General features: G+C 41.2%; 1 protein-coding gene across 1 annotated transcript in view; it reads left to right on the forward strand.

Moving 5' to 3' along the window:
• VAV1 (vav guanine nucleotide exchange factor 1) overlaps positions 1 to 20,000 on the forward strand; it is a gene marked incomplete at its 3' end in the record, with an annotated part of 1,650,237 nt that overhangs the window by 930,710 nt on the left and 699,527 nt on the right. The window contains 2 exon segments of the mRNA XM_044084720.1: positions 3,063 to 3,158; positions 3,288 to 3,356. Coding sequence (XP_043940655.1) covers positions 3,063 to 3,158; positions 3,288 to 3,356 — 165 coding nt within the window.

The raw sequence follows: 20,000 nt of genomic DNA on the forward strand, positions 1-20,000 counted from the left end.
AAGTCATCATGTGATGCCCCTGCTAAGCAGGGACACAGGTGGAATCCCAGGGGTGTATTTTCTGCTCCGCATTCAGTTATCCAGGTTGCGCTTAAAAAGGGTTAATCACGTACTCTGATTCACGTGAACAGGGAGTCTATTCCACAGAAGGTGGCGTCTCTGTGACACAAATTTATCCTGCCAGCAAGTCCTATTGATATCATAGACCAGGTTGAAGTTGCACATGCAGGTTACTCGAATGGAGCTTGACTTGCGACATATGCAGCAGTCCCATCAAGGTGGGGTCTGAGATTGCTTTGTATGCCAAACAGAGTTCACCTCTGAGGAGTCTGTATGAGGTTGAGTAGTGGGACAGGACCTTTAGCCTATCTGTGTAGGGTAGATGTTTGAGGTCCTGGGTTATCCTGGTGAGGAATGTCTGTGCTCTGTCCAGCTGCTGCATGTGCTTTGTGAGATACATGCTGAAAGGGGCATTGTTCTCAATAATGGGTCTTATAAGGGAAGAATACAGGGATGTTATGACCTTCTTGCCCCCTGGATGAGATACCTTTACTAATGATGTGGGCCATGTAGAAAGCTTTCCATACAATAGAGGCAATATGATGGTCAAAAGTCAGTTTGCTATCAACCTGGGTGCCCAAGTCCCTCATGACTGATTGATTTCTTAGGATTGTTATTAATGTGATAATTTGTGGGGACATGACTCTCCCAAAAGGGGGTGATGATGAATTTTTTTGTCATTCAATTTGAGGCCATGTTTCTGGCACCAATTGTTCATTTGGATGAGACCCTTTTAGAGGATATTCACATCACTAGGGGAATTGTTGACAGCACCCAGCTTGTAGCCATATGACTGCAAACTTGGTCAGCCATAGCCCACTGGTTTTGGCCTGCACCTCAGAAAAGTATATCCCAAACAAGAGAGGCTCCAAGACCGATCCCTGGGGTACACCACTCATTACGGGTCTACTGCTTGAGGTCACTTCCCCTATTTTGACTAAGTGGGTTCCATCAGTGAGCCAGTTTGCTACCCATCTGGTAACATACAGATTGATGCCTAGTTGAGAGAATTTATCTATTATACCTGAGTTGGGAACAGAATGACTTGTGCTATCCCAAAAGCTTAAGTAACTGCAAAATCTATGTCAGTCTAATAAAATGTTTTACATGATCTCTGTGTTCTAGTGCCTGTGTTTTCGGACAAAAGTCCAGAGACAGTTATTGAATTCCTAAGGCTGTGTTCTGGTACAAGTCCAGGGATAGTTATCTAATTTCCTGCGATATTTCCTGTCACAAATCCAGTAGGAGTTGTGTAATTCCCTGGTCTATGTCTTGCCACAAGTCCAGGAATGGTTATGGAATTTACAAGGCTATGTATGGCTGCAGCTCATTGGACAGTTATGGCATTGCCAATAAAGGTATTATTATCAGTGTCCAGACAGGTATAACCTTGACAAGGCTGCATGATGCCATTAGTGTGGGAAGAGGTATTTGTTATTTAAAAAAGACAATGTTCCTTTTTATTTATGTATTTATTTATTATTTTTGTTTAGGAGGAAAGTTAAACTAGGTAGAAAAACCCTTTTCAGCAGACACCTAAAGGAAAAATCTCCACAAACACAGAGAGAGAAAGTAGCATACACAGATAGTGTTATGAATCATTTGGATATACAATAATGAGAAAAAGTTATTGCTTGAGCGTACAATAGCGGTAAGACAGAAACATTGTCAAGATACATATGAAGAGTTAACACACAAATATGTTGTAGTGATGATGAAAAGTCATGCAAAGGTAGATCAGAATGAAGGTTTAGACAAACCAAATTTGAACCATTGATTTTATAACAGTAGGACAGTGGTAAAGTGGAATTTCATAACAATGTAAAGTTGAGGAGCGTGTGGGACAGTGTATGTGCCACATGGACATAGTAGTACAGGATAAGATAATAAATCACTGTCCAAGTGTTCATTTTAAAACAAAATGGGATAGAATGGGTAAGGACCTTTTAGGCAGATTAGCAAGGTGTGGTTAATGACCAAAACTGTGAGACCTTTAGGTGTTGTTTCAATACTAGTTGAAGAATTTCAAGTTCTCTGTTTGCAACCTACTAATATATAATCATTTATTTTATTTTATTTTTATTTAACATTTGTTTACCAGGAAAGTCTGACTTGGAACAAAGCCAATTTTCAGCAGAGGCCTGGGGAGAAACACTCTATATGCATATCTTTGTAACATGGGAGGAAACCGGAGCTCCTGGAGGAAACCCACATGAACTCAGGGAGGACATGCTGACTCCACACAGAAGGCACCCCAGCCGAGTATCAAACTTGAGAACCTCTTGCTGGGAGGCAACAGCGCTACTGCTGCACCACTGCGCCATCCAGCACTGCATAATGTCTGTATCCTCATAACCAAAGATCAGTTCCACCTCAATGAGCAAAATATGAATTATCCATATCTTTTCATGTTATGATGCCATAATACATGCCAATTAGCATTTGACGAACTAATATATTATTCTCTTCCCAGCACAATATGAGGGTCGCACACACTAAAACTATTTGAAAAGTCTGTAATATGGTGCAAGCATTGTGTGCTTGTTGTGTCTGACCAGACTTATTCATTAAAATGCAGCAGATGTGTAAGCAGGACCATATGAGGAGATAGCATATAATGGCTTATTGCATGCCTTACAATATCACTTATGAATGGAGAATAAAGTGTGTTCTTAGAAAGCAAGTAGAGTCTCTTTCCCCATACCTCTCGCTTTCTTTTTTAATCACTGTTTCTCTTTAGGTTTATATGTTTATCTGTATCTTACCAGTTTCTCAGCACTTATCTCTCTCTGTTTGTCTGCCTGTCTCTGCACTCTCCTATGCCTATTGCCAGTTAACGATATATTGTCATAGTTACCTTCCCATTTTCAGATCTGTACATTTTAAGTAAATAGTAAAACAATGTGTTTCCATAAATCCATTCAGCACTGTCAATGAGCTATTGATTTTTCTTGTTAATGTGAATGTTACTGAATACATGCTGTTGATAATTTTGCTTTCAGGAATGTTCTAACAGAGCAAACAATGGCCGTTTCACCTTACGCGATCTACTCATGGTACCAATGCAGAGGGTTCTGAAGTATCATTTGTTGTTGCAGGTAACATTCTCTGAAAGTGAGCTGACCTCTGATACTGTTCATTGCACATTTGCTCAAAACCAATCATTTTTAACAACCACTAACTACCATCTACTGATTGATTACATTTTAATCCTTAATTATTTTCAGGAATTAATGAAACACACCACTGACCCAGCAGAAAAAGAAAATCTGCGTCTGGCACTAGATGCAATGAGGGTAAGATATTATTGCATTCTTCAGGTAATAAATTACTGTGCATTTATTTATTTATTTAGTTATTTGTTTTGTTGACCAGGTAAGGGGTCTGGCCCTCTGGCTATTTTTAGCCACAACCAGGGCTAGATTGCATTTACAAATAGCAACATGCAGTTACTGTTCTATAATACAGTGTAACACAGAGAATGAATGTACACAAGTAGAGAGACAAGAAGATTTTACCATAAATGCAGTTCACTTCCAACAAATAGAAATGTGTATTTATTTTATAGTTATAATAAGTGAATATATTTTTTAATTAAGGCATTTGTTAAACTGGTAGGAAAATTTGTCTTAAATGGTCTGTATTGGACCTTATTCATGCCTGATCTGGACCACAAGAGGAAAGTAAATGCAACAATGTATGAATAATCCTGGTACTTGAGCAACTAGCAAGTTTTTGAAATAAAAACAGAGTATCTAGAGGCACAGGGACAAAACATGAAAATGCTACAAATGCTTCATGTAGAGGTCTAGAACGACTTCTTAACCATGATCTTAACCAGTGAGACATGGTGCCACCTTAAATACAAGGCATTACCTGTAACAGCAGCACTGTAACCAGTGAGACACAGTGCCACCTTAAATACGAGGCATTACCTGTAGCAGCAGCACTGTAACCAGTGGGACACGGTGCCACCTTAAATATGAGACATTACCTGTAGCAGCAGCACTGTAACCAGTGAGACATGGTGCCACCTTAAATACAAGGCAATACCTGTAGCAGCAGCAATGTAACCAGTGAGACACGGTGCCACCTTAAATACAAGGCATTACCTGTAGCAGCAGCACTGCAACCAGTGAGACATGGTGCCACCTTAAATATGAGGCATTACCTGTAGCAGCAGCACTGCAACCAGTGAGACATGGTGCCACCTTAAATACAAGGCAATACCTGTAGCAGCAGCACTGTAACCAGTGAGACACGGTGCCACCTTAAATACAAGGCATTACCTGTAACAGCAGCACTGTAACCAGTGAGACATGGTGCCACCTTAAATACAAGGCAATACCTGTAGCAGCAGCACTGTAACCAGTGAGACACGGTGCCACCTTAAATACAAGGCATTACCTGTAACAGCAGCACTGTAACCAGTGAGACATGGTGCCACCTTAAATACAAGGCAATACCTGTAGCAGCAGCACTGTAACCAGTAAGACACAGTGCCACCTTAAATACAAGGCAATACCTGTAGCAGTAGCACTGTAACCAGTGAGACATGGTGCCACCTTAAATACGAGGCATTACCTGTAGCAGCAGCACTGCAACCAGTGAGACATGGTGCTACCTTAAATATGAGGCATTACCTGTAGCAGCAGCACTGCAACCAGTGAGACATGGTGCCACCTTAAATATGAGGCATTACCTGTAGCAGCAGCACTGCAACCAGTGAGACATGGTGCCACCTTAAATACAAGGCATTACCTGTAGCAGCAGCACTGTAACCAGTGAGACATGGTGCCACCTTAAATACGAGGCATTACCTGTAACAGCAGCACTGTAACCAGTGAGATATGGTGCTACCTTAAATACGAGGCATTACCTGTAACAGCAGCACTGTAACCAGTGAGACATGGTGCCAACTTAAATACAAGGCATTACCTGTAACAGCAACACTGTAACCAGTGAGACATGGTGCCACCTTAAATACAAGGCATTACCTGTAACAGCAGCACTGTAACCAGTGAGACACAGTGCCAACTTAAATATCAGGGACTACCTGTAACAGCAGCACTGTTTGGTTATTCACTTTTTTAATTTCTCTAAGTCTTTTGGGTTTCTAATACCATGATGGGAATGGACCCCATGCCTAAGTCAAAGTAGGTTTAAAGTTCATGAAATTAGTATTATTTCAATCTTTGATGTCAGCCAAAATTGCTCTTTGCAGCACCCACAATGTGCCCAGTAATGACTCATTCTGCAATTTGTACAGAGTTACAAGCATTGGTAAAATATCTAAGTACGATTGTAAATTCTTTTTTATAAGACCTGTTGCTCCTACTACTATTGGAACTATCTGGGTATCTTTCTTCCACATTGCTCTCATTTCTGCCTGCAGATCCTGATATTTTATGACTTTGTGTCTGTACGCAAGACACTGTAGTCACTGGGTGTGGCAATTTCAAAGATCAATGCTACTCTTGTCTTCTTTTCATGGACCACCATATCTGGTTTTCTAGTATCTATCTTTTGAACTGCTGGTAATGGGTGATCCCATATGATATAAACTTCATCATTTTCTATGATGCTTTGTGGCTCATGTTTCCATTGTTTTTCAACCACTTCAGTACCATAATGTTTGCACAATCCGCAGTACTACAGTCTCGCCACATTATTATGCCTTTCAGTATACAATCCTTCTGCCATTAGTATGTCGCAACCAGCAACAAGGTGTGCGACTGTTTTTACAAAACATTTGTGTGTTTCTCCCACATGTTCAATGGACTTTATAAACCAACATGTGCACAGCTCACTATCTTGGGCCACCAGCATTAACCTTTCATCTCTTAGTTTGAATTTGCCTCTCCTTAACCATTCCTGCATTCATTCCTGATCAACATGAAGTTCTTCCAGAAGTTTTCTATACTTGCAACTATATTTATGGTTTTTCTACATTTCTTGCCTTTTCATCTGGTCCTTCACCTTATATTCTTTATTTTGTTTTTTTGGCACATTCAGTTGCTACCTGATTTTTATCTACTTCTGGTTTGATTTCCATTCCTGCTTGATGTCGATATGCTTCTGCTAGACTAATCAGTGACATCATCTTAGATTTATTCTCCTCATGTTTGAAAACTTTCACTATGTTTGGGTCTTGTGAGGTCAGCAGATGTCCCATGATTGCTGATATACACATATAACCAATTTCAAGGAGGCCCATCCCTCCTTCGGAAAGGGGAATATATAATCTTGGTATGCACTGATTTTTATAAATTATTTGGTGAGCATGAAGCATCCTTCTTGTTTTCCTATCTAATCTATCAAACACGTTTTGGGGCCAGTCAATCACTGCAAAACTGTAAGTTAGGACAGAAAGAGCAAATTGGTTTATAGCTTGGATTTTGTTCCTAGATGTCAGTGCTGTTTTCAGGATTAATTTAAGTCTTCTGAAATACTCCTTACTAAGTTTTATTCATATTTGTTCATGTTTTATTGTTGATCCTTCATCAATTCCCAAGTAGTTATACACTCCCTCTTGCTCAAGTTCTTTTATATCACATTCTTGTCCCAAACTGATGTTTTCCTGATGCTGCAGTTTTCCTGCTTTAAAGGTTGCTTTTGCACATTTATCAAGACCAAATGACATTCTTATATCATCTGAGAATGTTTTGACAACTTGCAGTTGTGCTTTCAGTTCCTGATCTGATGAGCTATACAGTTTTAAATCATCCACAAAGAGTAGTTGAGAAGTCTTTACATGTTGTTGTTTTCTAGGAGTCAGATTATAGCCATGGCCTAAGCTGTTAAGTAGACAGCTTAATGAGTTAAGGGCAAGACAGAACAGCAGCGGTGACAGAATCACCCTGGAATATCCCCCTTTGAATTTTTACCCCTGAGATAATAATTTGTCCTTTACCATGGTTTAATTGCAAAGTGGTCTGTAACTGTTTCATGGTCACTGCAATGTAATCAATCAGTGCAGGATGTATCTTAAACATTTTTAAGCAATCTTTTATCCATGAATGTGGGATACTATCAAATGCTTTTTTGTAGTGAATCCATGCCATACTTACATTCTTCCCCTTTTTACAGCTCTCCACTATAACTTTATTTAACAACAAATGATCCTTTGTTCCATATGACTTTCTTTTATTGCCCTTTTGTTCTACTGCCATAATTGAGTTTTCTTCTAAATGACTATAAACTCTGTCAGCATCAATTCCCATGTATAGCTTATACATCTTCAGAAGACAAGTTATTGGTCTATAATTTTTGAGATAACTTGCAGGTTCATTCTTAAGTAAGAGCATTGTTTTATCTCTTGTTAGCCAGGGTTTTCCAATTAGAGGCTTTTCTTAACTTTGTATCAGTTTCTCTGGCTGTTACTTCATCCCATTTCATATCCTGTACCTTTAAACTTCTTATTCTTTCTTTTACTACTTCTATCCATTTAGCATCTTTGTTATGTTCCACAGGATCTTTATACATACTTCTCCAAAATGTATCTATTTCTTCTTTTTTGGGTGGCCTTTCAATTCCTTTTACCTTGTTTCCCAGTTGTCTATAGAACTTTTTGGGTCATCAATAAATTGCTTATTTTGTACTTTTCCTTTATATTTATCTTTGTATTCTCTAAGTTTTTCCACCTGTGCTGAAATTTTTAGTTTATTATTTCCGATAGTGCATGCTAGATCCTGGTCTGTTCTAATACTGTACCGATAGTGCATGCTAGCTCCTGGTCTGTTCTAATACTGTACCGATAGTGCATGCTAGATCCTGGTCTGTTCTAATACTGTACCGATAGTGCATGATAGATCCTGGTCTGTTCTAATACTGTACCGATAGTGCATGCTAGATCCTGGTCTGTTCTAATACTGTACCGATAGTGCATGCTAGATCCTGGTCTGTTCTAATACTGTACCGATAGTGCATGCTAGATCCTGGTCTGTTCTAATACTGTACCGATACTGCATGCTAGATCCTGGTCTGTTCTAATACTGTACCGATAGTGCATGATAGAGCCTGGTCTGTTCTAATACTGTACCGATAGTGCATGCTAGATCCTGGTCTGTTCTAATACTGTACCGATAGTGCATGCTAGATCCTGGTCTGTTCTAATACTGTACCGATAGTGCATGATAGAGCCTGGTCTGTTCTAATACTGTACTGATAGTGCATGCTAGATCCTGGTCTGTTCTAATACTGTACCGATAGTGCATGCTAGATCCTGGTCTGTTCTAATACTGTACCGATAGTGCATGCTAGATCCTGGTCTGTTCTAATACTGTACCGATAGTGCATGATAGAGCCTGGTCTGTTCTAATACTGTACCGATAGTGCATGCTAGATCCTGGTCTGTTCTAATACTGTACCGATAGTGCATGTTAGATCCTGGTCTGTTCTAATACTGTACCGATAGTGCATGATAGAGCCTGGTCTGTTCTCATACTGTACCGATAGTGCATGCTAGATCCTGGTCTGTTCTAATACTGTACCGATAGTGCATGCTAGATCCTGGTCTGTTCTAATACTGTACCGATAGTGCATGCTAGATCCTGGTCTGTTCTAATACTGTACCGATAGTGCATGCTAAATCCTGGTCTGTTCTAATACTGTACCGATAGTGCATGATAGAGCCTGGTCTGTTCTAATACCGTACCGATAGTGCATGCTAGATCCTGGTCTGTTCTAATACTGTACCGATAGTGCATGCTAGATCCTGGTCTGTTCTAATACTGTACCGATAGTGCATGATAGAGCCTGGTCTGTTCTAATACTGTACCGATAGTGCATGCTAGATCCTGGTCTGTTCTAATACTGTACCGATAGTGCATGCTAGATCCTGGTCTGTTCTAATACTGTACCGATAGTGCATGCTAGATCCTGGTCTGTTCTAATACTGTACCGATAGTGCATGCTAGATCCTGGTCTGTTCTAATACTGTACCGATAGTGCATGCTAGATCCTGGTCTGTTCTAATACTGTACCGATAGTGCATGCTAGATCCTGGTCTGTTCTAATACTGTACCGATAGTGCATGCTAGATCCTGGTCTGTTCTAATACTGTACCGATAGTGCATGCTAGATCCTGGTCTGTTCTAATACTGTACCGATAGTGCATGCTAGATCCTGGTCTGTTCTAATACTGTACCGATAGTGCATGCTAGATCCTGGTCTGTTCTAATACTGTACCGATAGTGCATGCTAGATCCTGGTCTGTTCTAATACTGTACCGATAGTGCATGCTAGATCCTGGTCTGTTCTAATACTGTACCGATAGTGCATGCTAGATCCTGGTCTGTTCTAATACTGTACCGATAGTGCATGCTAGATCCTGGTCTGTTCTAATACTGTACCGATAGTGCATGCTAGATCCTGGTCTGTTCTAATACTGTACCGATAGTGCATGCTAGATCCTGGTCTGTTCTAATACTGTACCGATAGTGCATGCTAGATCCTGGTCTGTTCTAATACTGTACCGATAGTGCATGCTAGATCCTGGTCTGTTCTAATACTGTACCGATAGTGCATGCTAGATCCTGGTCTGTTCTAATACTGTACCGATAGTGCATGATAGAGCCTGGTCTGTTCTAATACTGTACCGATAGTGCATGCTAGATCCTGGTCTGTTCTAATACTGTACCGATAGTGCATGCTAGATCCTGGTCTGTTCTAATACTGTACCGATAGTGCATGCTAGATCCTGGTCTGTTCTAATACTGTACCGATAGTGCATGCTAGATCCTGGTCTGTTCTAATACTGTACCGATAGTGCATGCTAGATCCTGGTCTGTTCTAATACTGTACCGATAGTGCATGCTAGATCCTGGTCTGTTCTAATACTGTACCGATAGTGCATGATAGCTCCTGGTCTGTTCTAATACTGTACCGATAGTGCATGCTAGATCCTGGTCTGTTCTAATACTGTACCGATAGTGCATGATAGAGCCTGGTCTGTTCTAATACTGTACCGATAGTGCATGCTAGATCCTGGTCTGTTCTAATACTGTACCGATAGTGCATGCTAGATCCTGGTCTGTTCTAATACTGTACCGATAGTGCATGATAGCTCCTGGTCTGTTCTAATACTGTACCGATAGTGCATGCTAGATCCTGGTCTGTTCTAATACTGTACCGATAGTGCATGCTAGATCCTGGTCTGTTCTAATACTGTACTGATAGTGCATGCTAGATCCTGGTCTGTTCTAATACTGTACCGATAGTGCATGATAGATCCTGGTCTGTTCTAATACTGTACCGATAGTGCATGCTAGATCCTGGTCTGTTCTAATACTGTACCGGTAGTGCATGATAGAGCCTGGTCTGTTCTAATACTGTACCGATAGTGCATGCTAGATCCTGGTCTGTTCTAATACTGTACCGATAGTGCATGCTAGATCCTGGTCTGTTCTAATACTGTACCGATAGTGCATGCTAGATCCTGGTCTGTTCTAATACTGTACCGATAGTGCATGATAGAGCCTGGTCTGTTCTAATACTGTACCGATAGTGCATGCTAGATCCTGGTCTGTTCTAATACTGTACCGATAGTGCATGTTAGATCCTGGTCTGTTCTAATACTGTACCGATAGTGCATGATAGAGCCTGGTCTGTTCTCATACTGTACCGATAGTGCATGCTAGATCCTGGTCTGTTCTAATACTGTACCGATAGTGCATGCTAGATCCTGGTCTGTTCTAATACTGTACCGATAGTGCATGCTAGATCCTGGTCTGTTCTAATACTGTACCGATAGTGCATGCTAGATCCTGGTCTGTTCTAATACTGTACCGATAGTGCATGATAGAGCCTGGTCTGTTCTAATACCGTACCGATAGTGCATGCTAGATCCTGGTCTGTTCTAATACTGTACCGATAGTGCATGCTAGATCCTGGTCTGTTCTAATACTGTACCGATAGTGCATGATAGAGCCTGGTCTGTTCTAATACTGTACCGATAGTGCATGCTAGATCCTGGTCTGTTCTAATACTGTACCGATAGTGCATGCTAGATCCTGGTCTGTTCTAATACTGTACCGATAGTGCATGCTAGATCCTGGTCTGCTCTAATACTGTACCGATAGTGCATGCTAGATCCTGGTCTGTTCTAATACTGTACCGATAGTGCATGCTAGATCCTGGTCTGTTCTAATACTGTACCGATAGTGCATGCTAGATCCTGGTCTGTTCTAATACTGTACCGATAGTGCATGATAGAGCCTGGTCTGTTCTAATACTGTACCGATAGTGCATGCTAGATCCTGGTCTGTTCTAATACTGTACCGATAGTGCATGCTAGATCCTGGTCTGTTCTAATACTGTACCGATAGTGCATGCTAGATCCTGGTCTGTTCTAATACTGTACCGATAGTGCATGATAGCTCCTGGTCTGTTCTAATACTGTACCGATAGTGCATGCTAGATCCTGGTCTGTTCTAATACTGTACCGATAGTGCATGCTAGATCCTGGTCTGTTCTAATACTGTACCGATAGTGCATGCTAGATCCTGGTCTGTTCTAATACTGTACCGATAGTGCATGCTAGATCCTGGTCTGTTCTAATACTGTACCGATAGTGCATGCTAGATCCTGGTCTGTTCTAATACTGTACCGATAGTGCATGCTAGATCCTGGTCTGTTCTAATACTGTACCGATAGTGCATGCTAGATCCTGGTCTGTTCTAATACTGTACCGATAGTGCATGCTAGATCCTGGTCTGTTCTAATACTGTACCGATAGTGCATGCTAGATCCTGGTCTGTTCTAATACTGTACCGATAGTGCATGATAGCTCCTGGTCTGTTCTAATACTGTACCGATAGTGCATGCTAGATCCTGGTCTGTTCTAATACTGTACCGATAGTGCATGATAGAGGCTGGTCTGTTCTAATACTGTACCGATAGTGCATGCTAGATCCTGGTCTGTTCTAATACTGTACCGATAGTGCATGCTAGATCCTGGTCTGTTCTAATACTGTACCGATAGTGCATGATAGCTCCTGGTCTGTTCTAATACTGTACCGATAGTGCATGCTAGATCCTGGTCTGTTCTAATACTGTACCGATAGTGCATGCTAGATCCTGGTCTGTTCTAATACTGTACTGATAGTGCATGCTAGATCCTGGTCTGTTCTAATACTGTACCGATAGTGCATGATAGATCCTGGTCTGTTCTAATACTGTACCGATAGTGCATGCTAGATCCTGGTCTGTTCTAATACTGTACCGATAGTGCATGCTAGATCCTGGTCTGTTCTAATACTGTATGTTGCTTTTATCACATTTATCTTTCTTAGTATTTTTGTTGATCCGTTCTCTTGTCTATAATCTTCTAACAGTGACACTTCTTGTCTTAACTGCTTTATACTTTTCTCTGTTCAATATTTCCATGATGGTATTCCATTTCTCCCCTTCCTTTCCCTCACTACCCCGTGTTCTTGTGGTAGAACTTTATCAGTTATTAATTTAGCTGCACAGTAATGTATCCTGTTTACTTCTGTTATATCGCATGGATCTCTATGGACAGTCCTAATTACTGTGTTCATTTGTTTTATCAAACTTCTAACTTTTTGGGTTTTATTGACCTTCTGCAGTCTTTTTCTTTCATTGAAAACACAGCATCCATGGGACCAGACAACATCGCAGGCTACGTTTTACATAAACTTCAGAACGAACTGGCTCCCCACCTAAGCACCATGTTCAATCACATTCTCACATCAGGCGTTGTGCCCACTGAATAGCGCACAGCAACAGTTAGCCCACTCCACAAAGAGGGAGCCACCACTGATCCCGGGAACCATCACCCTATTAGCCTGATGAGCCTGGTCTGTAAGGCCATGGAATATATCATCATGGAACTCATAAACAAAGACATTGGTAACCTCCAAACTCTGGACCCCAGCCAGTTTGGGTTTGTGAAAAGCAGATCATGCCTCCTGAATCTGATCGACTTTTTTGAGGCAGTCTCCAAAGCCATAGATGAGGTTAAGATGGTTCACACAGCCTATCTTGACCTTGCCAAGGCTTTCAACACCATCCCCCATTCTGGAATTATAGCTAAACTCACTAAACTAGGTATAAATCCTTGTGTCACAAGATGGGTTGCCAACTGGCTCACTGACAGAACCCACACTGTAAAAGTTTTAGACTCCAAATCTGACTTCAAACCAGTGACAAGTGGAGTACCACAGGGTTCAGTCCTGGGACTTCTCCTGTTTGGTATCTATTTCTGAAGTACAGGCTAACACAGAAGACCTTTGGCTAATGAAGTTCGCAGATGACTGCAAACTAGGAGCCATAGTCAAGTCCCCAAATGATGTGGACATCCTACAGAAGGGCCTCACTGAGACAGATGGCTGATGTCAGAGCCATGGCTTCAAGCTCACTGCCAAAAAGTGCATTGTCATCCCCTTTGGTAAAAACTCTGTACCCATGAACTACCACATAGGCAGCAGTCTACTTAACACCGAATGTGTGATAGCAGACTTTGGGACCTAGGTGGACAGTAGTCTCTCCTTTGATAATCACATCACCACAGTAGTCAGGAAATCCTTCTACATGGCACATTTCATCACAAAAGGGTTCTCATCCAGGAAAAAAGAGGTCATTGTTCCCCTCTACGCGACACTCATTAGACCCATTATAGAGTAAAATGCCCCTTTTGGAATGTACCTCACAAGACATCTGCAGCAACTGGATAGGCCACAGAAGTACCTCACAAAGAGGATTACTGGCCTCAAACAGATGCCCTACACTGACCATCTCAAAAAACTCCAGCTTTACTCCATAGCATATTGCCTACTCTGAGGTGATTTCTGCCTAACATATAAAGCTATGTCAAACTCAGAGCTGTTGGACATGCTACAGCTAAAGACATCCCAATCCCCTCCAAGCTACATGCTCTAGGGACCTAAACATTATCACCACAATAAACAGGACATGCTGGAGGGATAGATTCCTATCCCAGAGACTTCCCATACTCTGGAACAAGCTACCCATCTATGTCAAGCAAAGTTCTTCATTAGCACTCATCAAGAAAAGTTTTGATGAGTGGATGGGAAATAGGAAATACATCCCAGGATCACTTCTGTGGCTCTGCTCGTCAGTGGCACAGGAAAATAACTTTCTTGGCTGGCGTAAGCAAGGGAACCTTGTTGGCTAGGCTTACTTAGGCTCTTGGGCCGATAGCCTAGTACCTACCTATGAACCTATTGATCTTGATATATCTGTCTATGTCTGTTAAATCAAGCAACTCCTCTCCTAGCTTATTTTCTTCCAAACTGAGGGCACATCCCTTGCTTTCCAATTCCTGTGGGTATTCTATAGAGGATTCTATACCATCTCCCGTGGCACATTATCTTCAATTTCATCCTGTGTCATCCGTTGCTCTATCATATGGGAACTCACTGGCCTATCACTCCTCAACATTGACTGCATCAGAGTTTCCACAGTTTCCTGTTCCTTCCCTTGCTGTCTAGTTTTAAGTGAACGTTTATACTGGTTTCCTGTGTAAGGCTCCAAATTATCTTCATATGACACCTGACCAATGACTTCCTATTCAACTGGTTTACCCCTAACTTGGATAGCCATTACTCTATCCTGTTGTGGTGCCACCTTAAATACGAGGCATTACCTGTAACAGCAGCACTGTAACCAGTGAGACATGGTGCCACCTTAAACACCAGGCACTGCCTGTAACAGCAACACTGTTTGGTTAGTCTGTATCTTTGCAGATGAAATAGATTAATCCTAATTATGATACAAGATGCAAAGATACCAGTGGAGTTAAACTGGAATTTGGGGACAGACTGCATTCAGTCAGGATGTTGTATGACATATGATAATATTGTAGGCACATGTAACAATGCAGTTACATTTTGGAATTTGGTGACAAACTGCATTTATTCATATGTTATATGACATATAACACCACTGTATATGCTTGGGATTAATGTCGTCTGATGATACTGGCATTCACACTGCTAAATACGAAACACAAATGGCCAAACTGCTCCTACCCCCGGCTAAAGTGTATTAAGTCAGTTAATTAGGACAGACTTCATGTTATACAAACATTAAAGTAAACTTGTAAGTCACTACTAGGGGAAGCGGTTATTATATACCCCTTGTTTAAATTGCACTCATTTTACAATGTACACAAACAGAAATCTTGCAAATAAATTTGCAGCTATGACAAACAGATGAAGTCAAATTTTCTCTTGGTTTTGTACCTCTTCACAGAGCCACCCAACCCACTTTAGTATTCTTATTCTGACTTCAAGCTTTTACGGCCTTGAGGAAAAAAGGAATGCTCAATTTTCTTATAAAAAGAAATATTTATTTTTATCCTTAAGACTGTGTGACCTCAGACTGAGAATATTAAAGTAGGCGAGTATAGGATGCATTGATATATCTCTGCTTTATAACTGTGACAGCGAAGTGATACTTTGAATGAAAACTATACATTGTACGTGATTTCACCTGTTTTCAGTCAAGTCGATAAAGCTAAATAATTAAATAGACCGAGTTCATAGGATCATAGGAGGTTACTAGGCTATCAACCTGGAGGTCATTTTAAGCCTAGCTGTTTCATCCCAGTGTAATGCCATAGATACTCTAGTCAATACCAAGTACTGTATTTAGTAATGACTACCCATGTCCAGGAGGGTTGTGGGCACTATTCCCGGTATGAATTTATGGTGTCCCACCCACTTGTCCAGGCTACTTTTGAACAGTGTCATAGAGGTGCTCTGTTTCACATAAATTGGCAGCCTATTCCAAAGATGTGGTAGTCGCTGGGAGATAAATCTGTACCTCCAGCACATCCTATTCAAGTCACAGGCCATATTTAGGTAATTGGAATTGGTAGCTCTAGTCCCGTTTGATTTACAGATGTGAAGCAAATTCATTAGGTTTGGGTCGGAGATTGCTCTGTAAGCTAGGCATAAGTCTCCCCTGAGAAGTCTATATGATACAGAGTAAAGTGACAGGGACTTTAGTTAGTCTGTATAAGGCACGTGCTGGAGTCCCTTGATCTTCTTTGTTAGAAACCTCTAAGGTCTCTCCAGTTGCTGCAGGTGCTTTGTATGGTACATGGCAAAAGGGGCATTATACTCAATTATGGGCCTGATTAGTGATGAGTATAGAGGGGTTATAACCTCCTTTGTTCTAGAGGCAATGCCTTTGCTAATCAAGTGTGCTATGTAGAAAGCCTTCCTTACTACAGCAGACATATGGTGGTCAAAGTTAAGGTCACACTCTACTTGTGATCCCAGATCTGTTATCACTTCATAGTTGCATAGGGTATGGTTATTAATCTGATATTGTGAAGGGACATTGTTTTATCCAAAGGGAATGATGATGCATTTCTTTGCATTGAGTTTGAGACCAAGACTAAGACACTGGTTGTTGGTCTCGACTATGGATTACAAAACTCATGCAGGATGACTATGGTGCAGTTTGAACAGCCTTCTGGTGCCTATGAAGACAACAGTGCCTGACGTATTAACTTTGTTGGTCTGTTAACTCCGGACCTCAGATCACAGTGCACGGCAACATGCCTTGTGGAGTGTCTTTGGTATTTTTGGACTGTGTCTCTTACATCCTTGGCCCTTCTTCTATGAACCATAGCTACTTTAAAAGGCCATGTTCTTGCGGTACACTTAAATCCCAAATGGTTAGGATGACCAGTTCACCAAGTCAGAGGTCCAACATTCTTTTTGCACTTAAATATTAGAGTGAATTCTGTTTGGTTGCTAGGTGGCAGGCCTCCTAGAAGATGATAAAACTGTGCTGCACTTTCTCACTTTCCTCTACATGTTCTCTAGAATCAACCAGTTCTGCTAATGATGACCAATACCAGAAACATCTATACAGTGGACATGTAACATAAAAATTCATAAATATACTTTTTTTCGAATTTCAAATATTCAGGTAAATGGATAACTGGATACAGGCGACCAATGTACCATATGGTTGTCCATAAATATTATTCTGTAGCCTTTTCATCCAGCTCCCAGGGCATTCCTCCACAGGTGGCCTGAAGTTATCAGTATGAAGCACATGTCTAGGGGAAAGTATGTCACAAAAGGGATGGGGGTTAGATGGGAGGGTAGATAGAGGGGTATATAAACAGTGAGGAAGGGTAAAAAGGCAGCAGATCACTGCAAGACATTTAACAACAGAGATATTAATAAGGGAGAACAGTCCAGTCCTTAAGTGAAATAGCACTGAAGTTTAAAACAAATAATTTGTGTTCATTAAATAATGGAAGTTGAATATGATCAAGACAACATGTTATATGAAAATTAATCACAAGAACAAAAGCTCAATATGGGAAAAAATACCTGCATCATTATATAGGGAAATACAAAACAATCTAAATATATGAAGAAAATGCATAGGGTACATATTCAGGCTTAACAGATTGTTATTTATTTATTTATTTAACATTTGTTTATTAGGAAAGTCCAACTTGGAACAAAGCCAATTTTCACAGAGGCCTGAGAAGGAAAAGCTCCAGATGCACGTCTTTGTTACCGTGAGAGGAAACTGAAGCAAACACATACAGTGAGGGCCTACAGACTCCACACACAAGGCACCCCAGCCAGGAATCAAACTGGAGATCTTTGTTACTGTGAGAGGAAACTGAAGCAAACAAACACAGGGAGGGCCTACAGACTCCACACAGAAGGCACCCCAGCCAGGAATCAAACCGGAGAACCTCCTGCTGTGAGGCAACAACACAACCACTACACCAATGCGCCATCCCCAATGGGAGGAAACTTGGGTAGAAAATGACAGAGAAAAAAAGTAGAAACACTAAATAGCTTCCTCTATTTGCTTATGGTAAACAAATGCTAGATAGTTATACCACACAGCAAGAATGTCCTGGTTAAAGGCAATGATATGAGTCCTTTAACAGAAGAATGGATAATGAAGAATTTTAAAACTGAAAATAAATATGGCAGATGACCCAGCAGAGGTTAAGCTCTAAGTTCTAAATACTCATGGAAATTACTTTGCCATGGGAAGGTAGTGTGGTCCCTATGAACCAGAGCAGCATGGATGGGATTCTATTTTACAAAAGGTGAGAATAATCCAGTATTTGTAGCAAATAGACTGCAGGCATTACCACATCTCTCGGCAGGACGACGTGCTACATAACCAGCTATTATTTTCAGAAGCAGTACTGTATGGCATCATATGGGGCACACTTTGGGCTTAGGAAAGGAAAGGGGTGTACAGCAAATTAGAAAAAGTGGGAAGGGGGAGGTTGGCATAATGGTTAAGGTGTTTACCTTACAGACACAAGGTGCAGAGTTTGATTCTCACTTGGGGTAATTGGCTAGGCTCAAAAATGGCCCACAAGGGTAGTTAGCCTAGCACTAAACTATGAACTATGAGCAAGCAGTGGGTACTACATGAGAATAGCATATAGGAGTATGTAGGATAGATGGAAGCAGTAAACTTGTTCTGCGGGGATAAGGGGAAGCAAGATGTTATGCAAACATTACAGTAAACCTATATATCACTAAAAGGGACAGTAGTTATTATATATTCCTAATTTAAATCGAATTACTTTGGAAATACACGTAAACAGAAAACTTGCAAATAAATCTAGAACTTTGACAAATATATTAAGCCGGTTCTAGTCTTCATTTTGTCTCCCCTCACAAAGGGGGGAGCAGGAAGTAGAAAAGGACAAAGCATTATGACAGCAAAAAGATGAGCACAGAAGTGCAAAGATAAAGATGGATGGAAGTGTGCACAATAGAATGGAGAGTCAGAGACAAACAGAATGTAGACAAATGGATGTGTGGTGAGTTGGGCAATGTACACAGCATGGAATGTGAAGCAAGGAGGGAGTACACAAGGCTGGGGAGCAGACGAGTACAGGCAGCTACCTTGTCGTTTTTTTCTTGGCTGAGGGAGACATTACAAGGATCCATCACCACGTGATGGACTAGGGTGTCAAGTTGACACCCACATCTGGTTGACAAATCCTAGCAGCTGACCATTCAATCAAATCTGCTAATCACTGCAGGAAGCTGTCCATGTGGGTCACATATTCACTCACTGCTCATGTTACTGCAATCTCCACCACCTATTTCAGCTCTGTGTCAGCTGCAAATGGGACCACATTAGGTAATGCAGATGGGTTGCCTGCAAGTGATGAGTCAGAACAATTCTCAGCTGAAGCACTCAGAGCAACATCACCATCATGAACCTCAACCACATCCTGAATAACGTTGGGGCATAGTGGAGGTGCTTGTGAAGCATCTAGGCCTGCATTAAGGAGGCAGGATTGGAAAGTAGCGATAAGCAAATGCATCCAGACATCCGAGTGAAGAATCTGAATTATGTGGAGAATGAACAGCAACTGGCCATAAGCCTCTGCTGTCTCCTAGGGAAGATGACACAATTTGTCTACTCTACTCACCATAACAAAAGGGAAAGGACACAGTCTTCCCATCCACATTGAAGCAGAGTTCATTCTAGCACCTATTCAAGCAAACTTGGATCAGTGGATGGTAAATCTTGCATTTATCCCTTGCCTGGCACCTATGTCTTTGTTAGAGAGCAGTACCTTGCAAATGCTTGATCATTCATGCTGTGTTATATATACCCCCACAAAAACCTATGGAACCAAAACCCTGGCTGATATTTTTGGGAAGCATGATTGGATTTAAAAAGGCCCACTAGGGTCGATAGCCTAGTAATCTCCTATGATCATGCGATCCTACATAATGCTTTTCATAGCCTTACAGATGAAGCAGGTAGCTGGTGCAGAGGTTAAGGCTGCAAGCTGTGGTACAGGGTTTGAATCCCTCAGCACTCATTTGACTACTATGTGACCTGGAGCAAGTCACTTAACCAGATATCACAGCCAGGTCACACCTGAAATGGGACTGTTTATGTCCAGTAAACCTACCTGGTTAACA

Source organism: Protopterus annectens, chromosome 9.part0 (assembly GCF_019279795.1).
Source record: "Protopterus annectens isolate FY-2018-M chromosome 9.part0, PAN1.0, whole genome shotgun sequence".
NCBI classification, from domain to species: Eukaryota; Metazoa; Chordata; order Ceratodontiformes; family Protopteridae; genus Protopterus; species Protopterus annectens.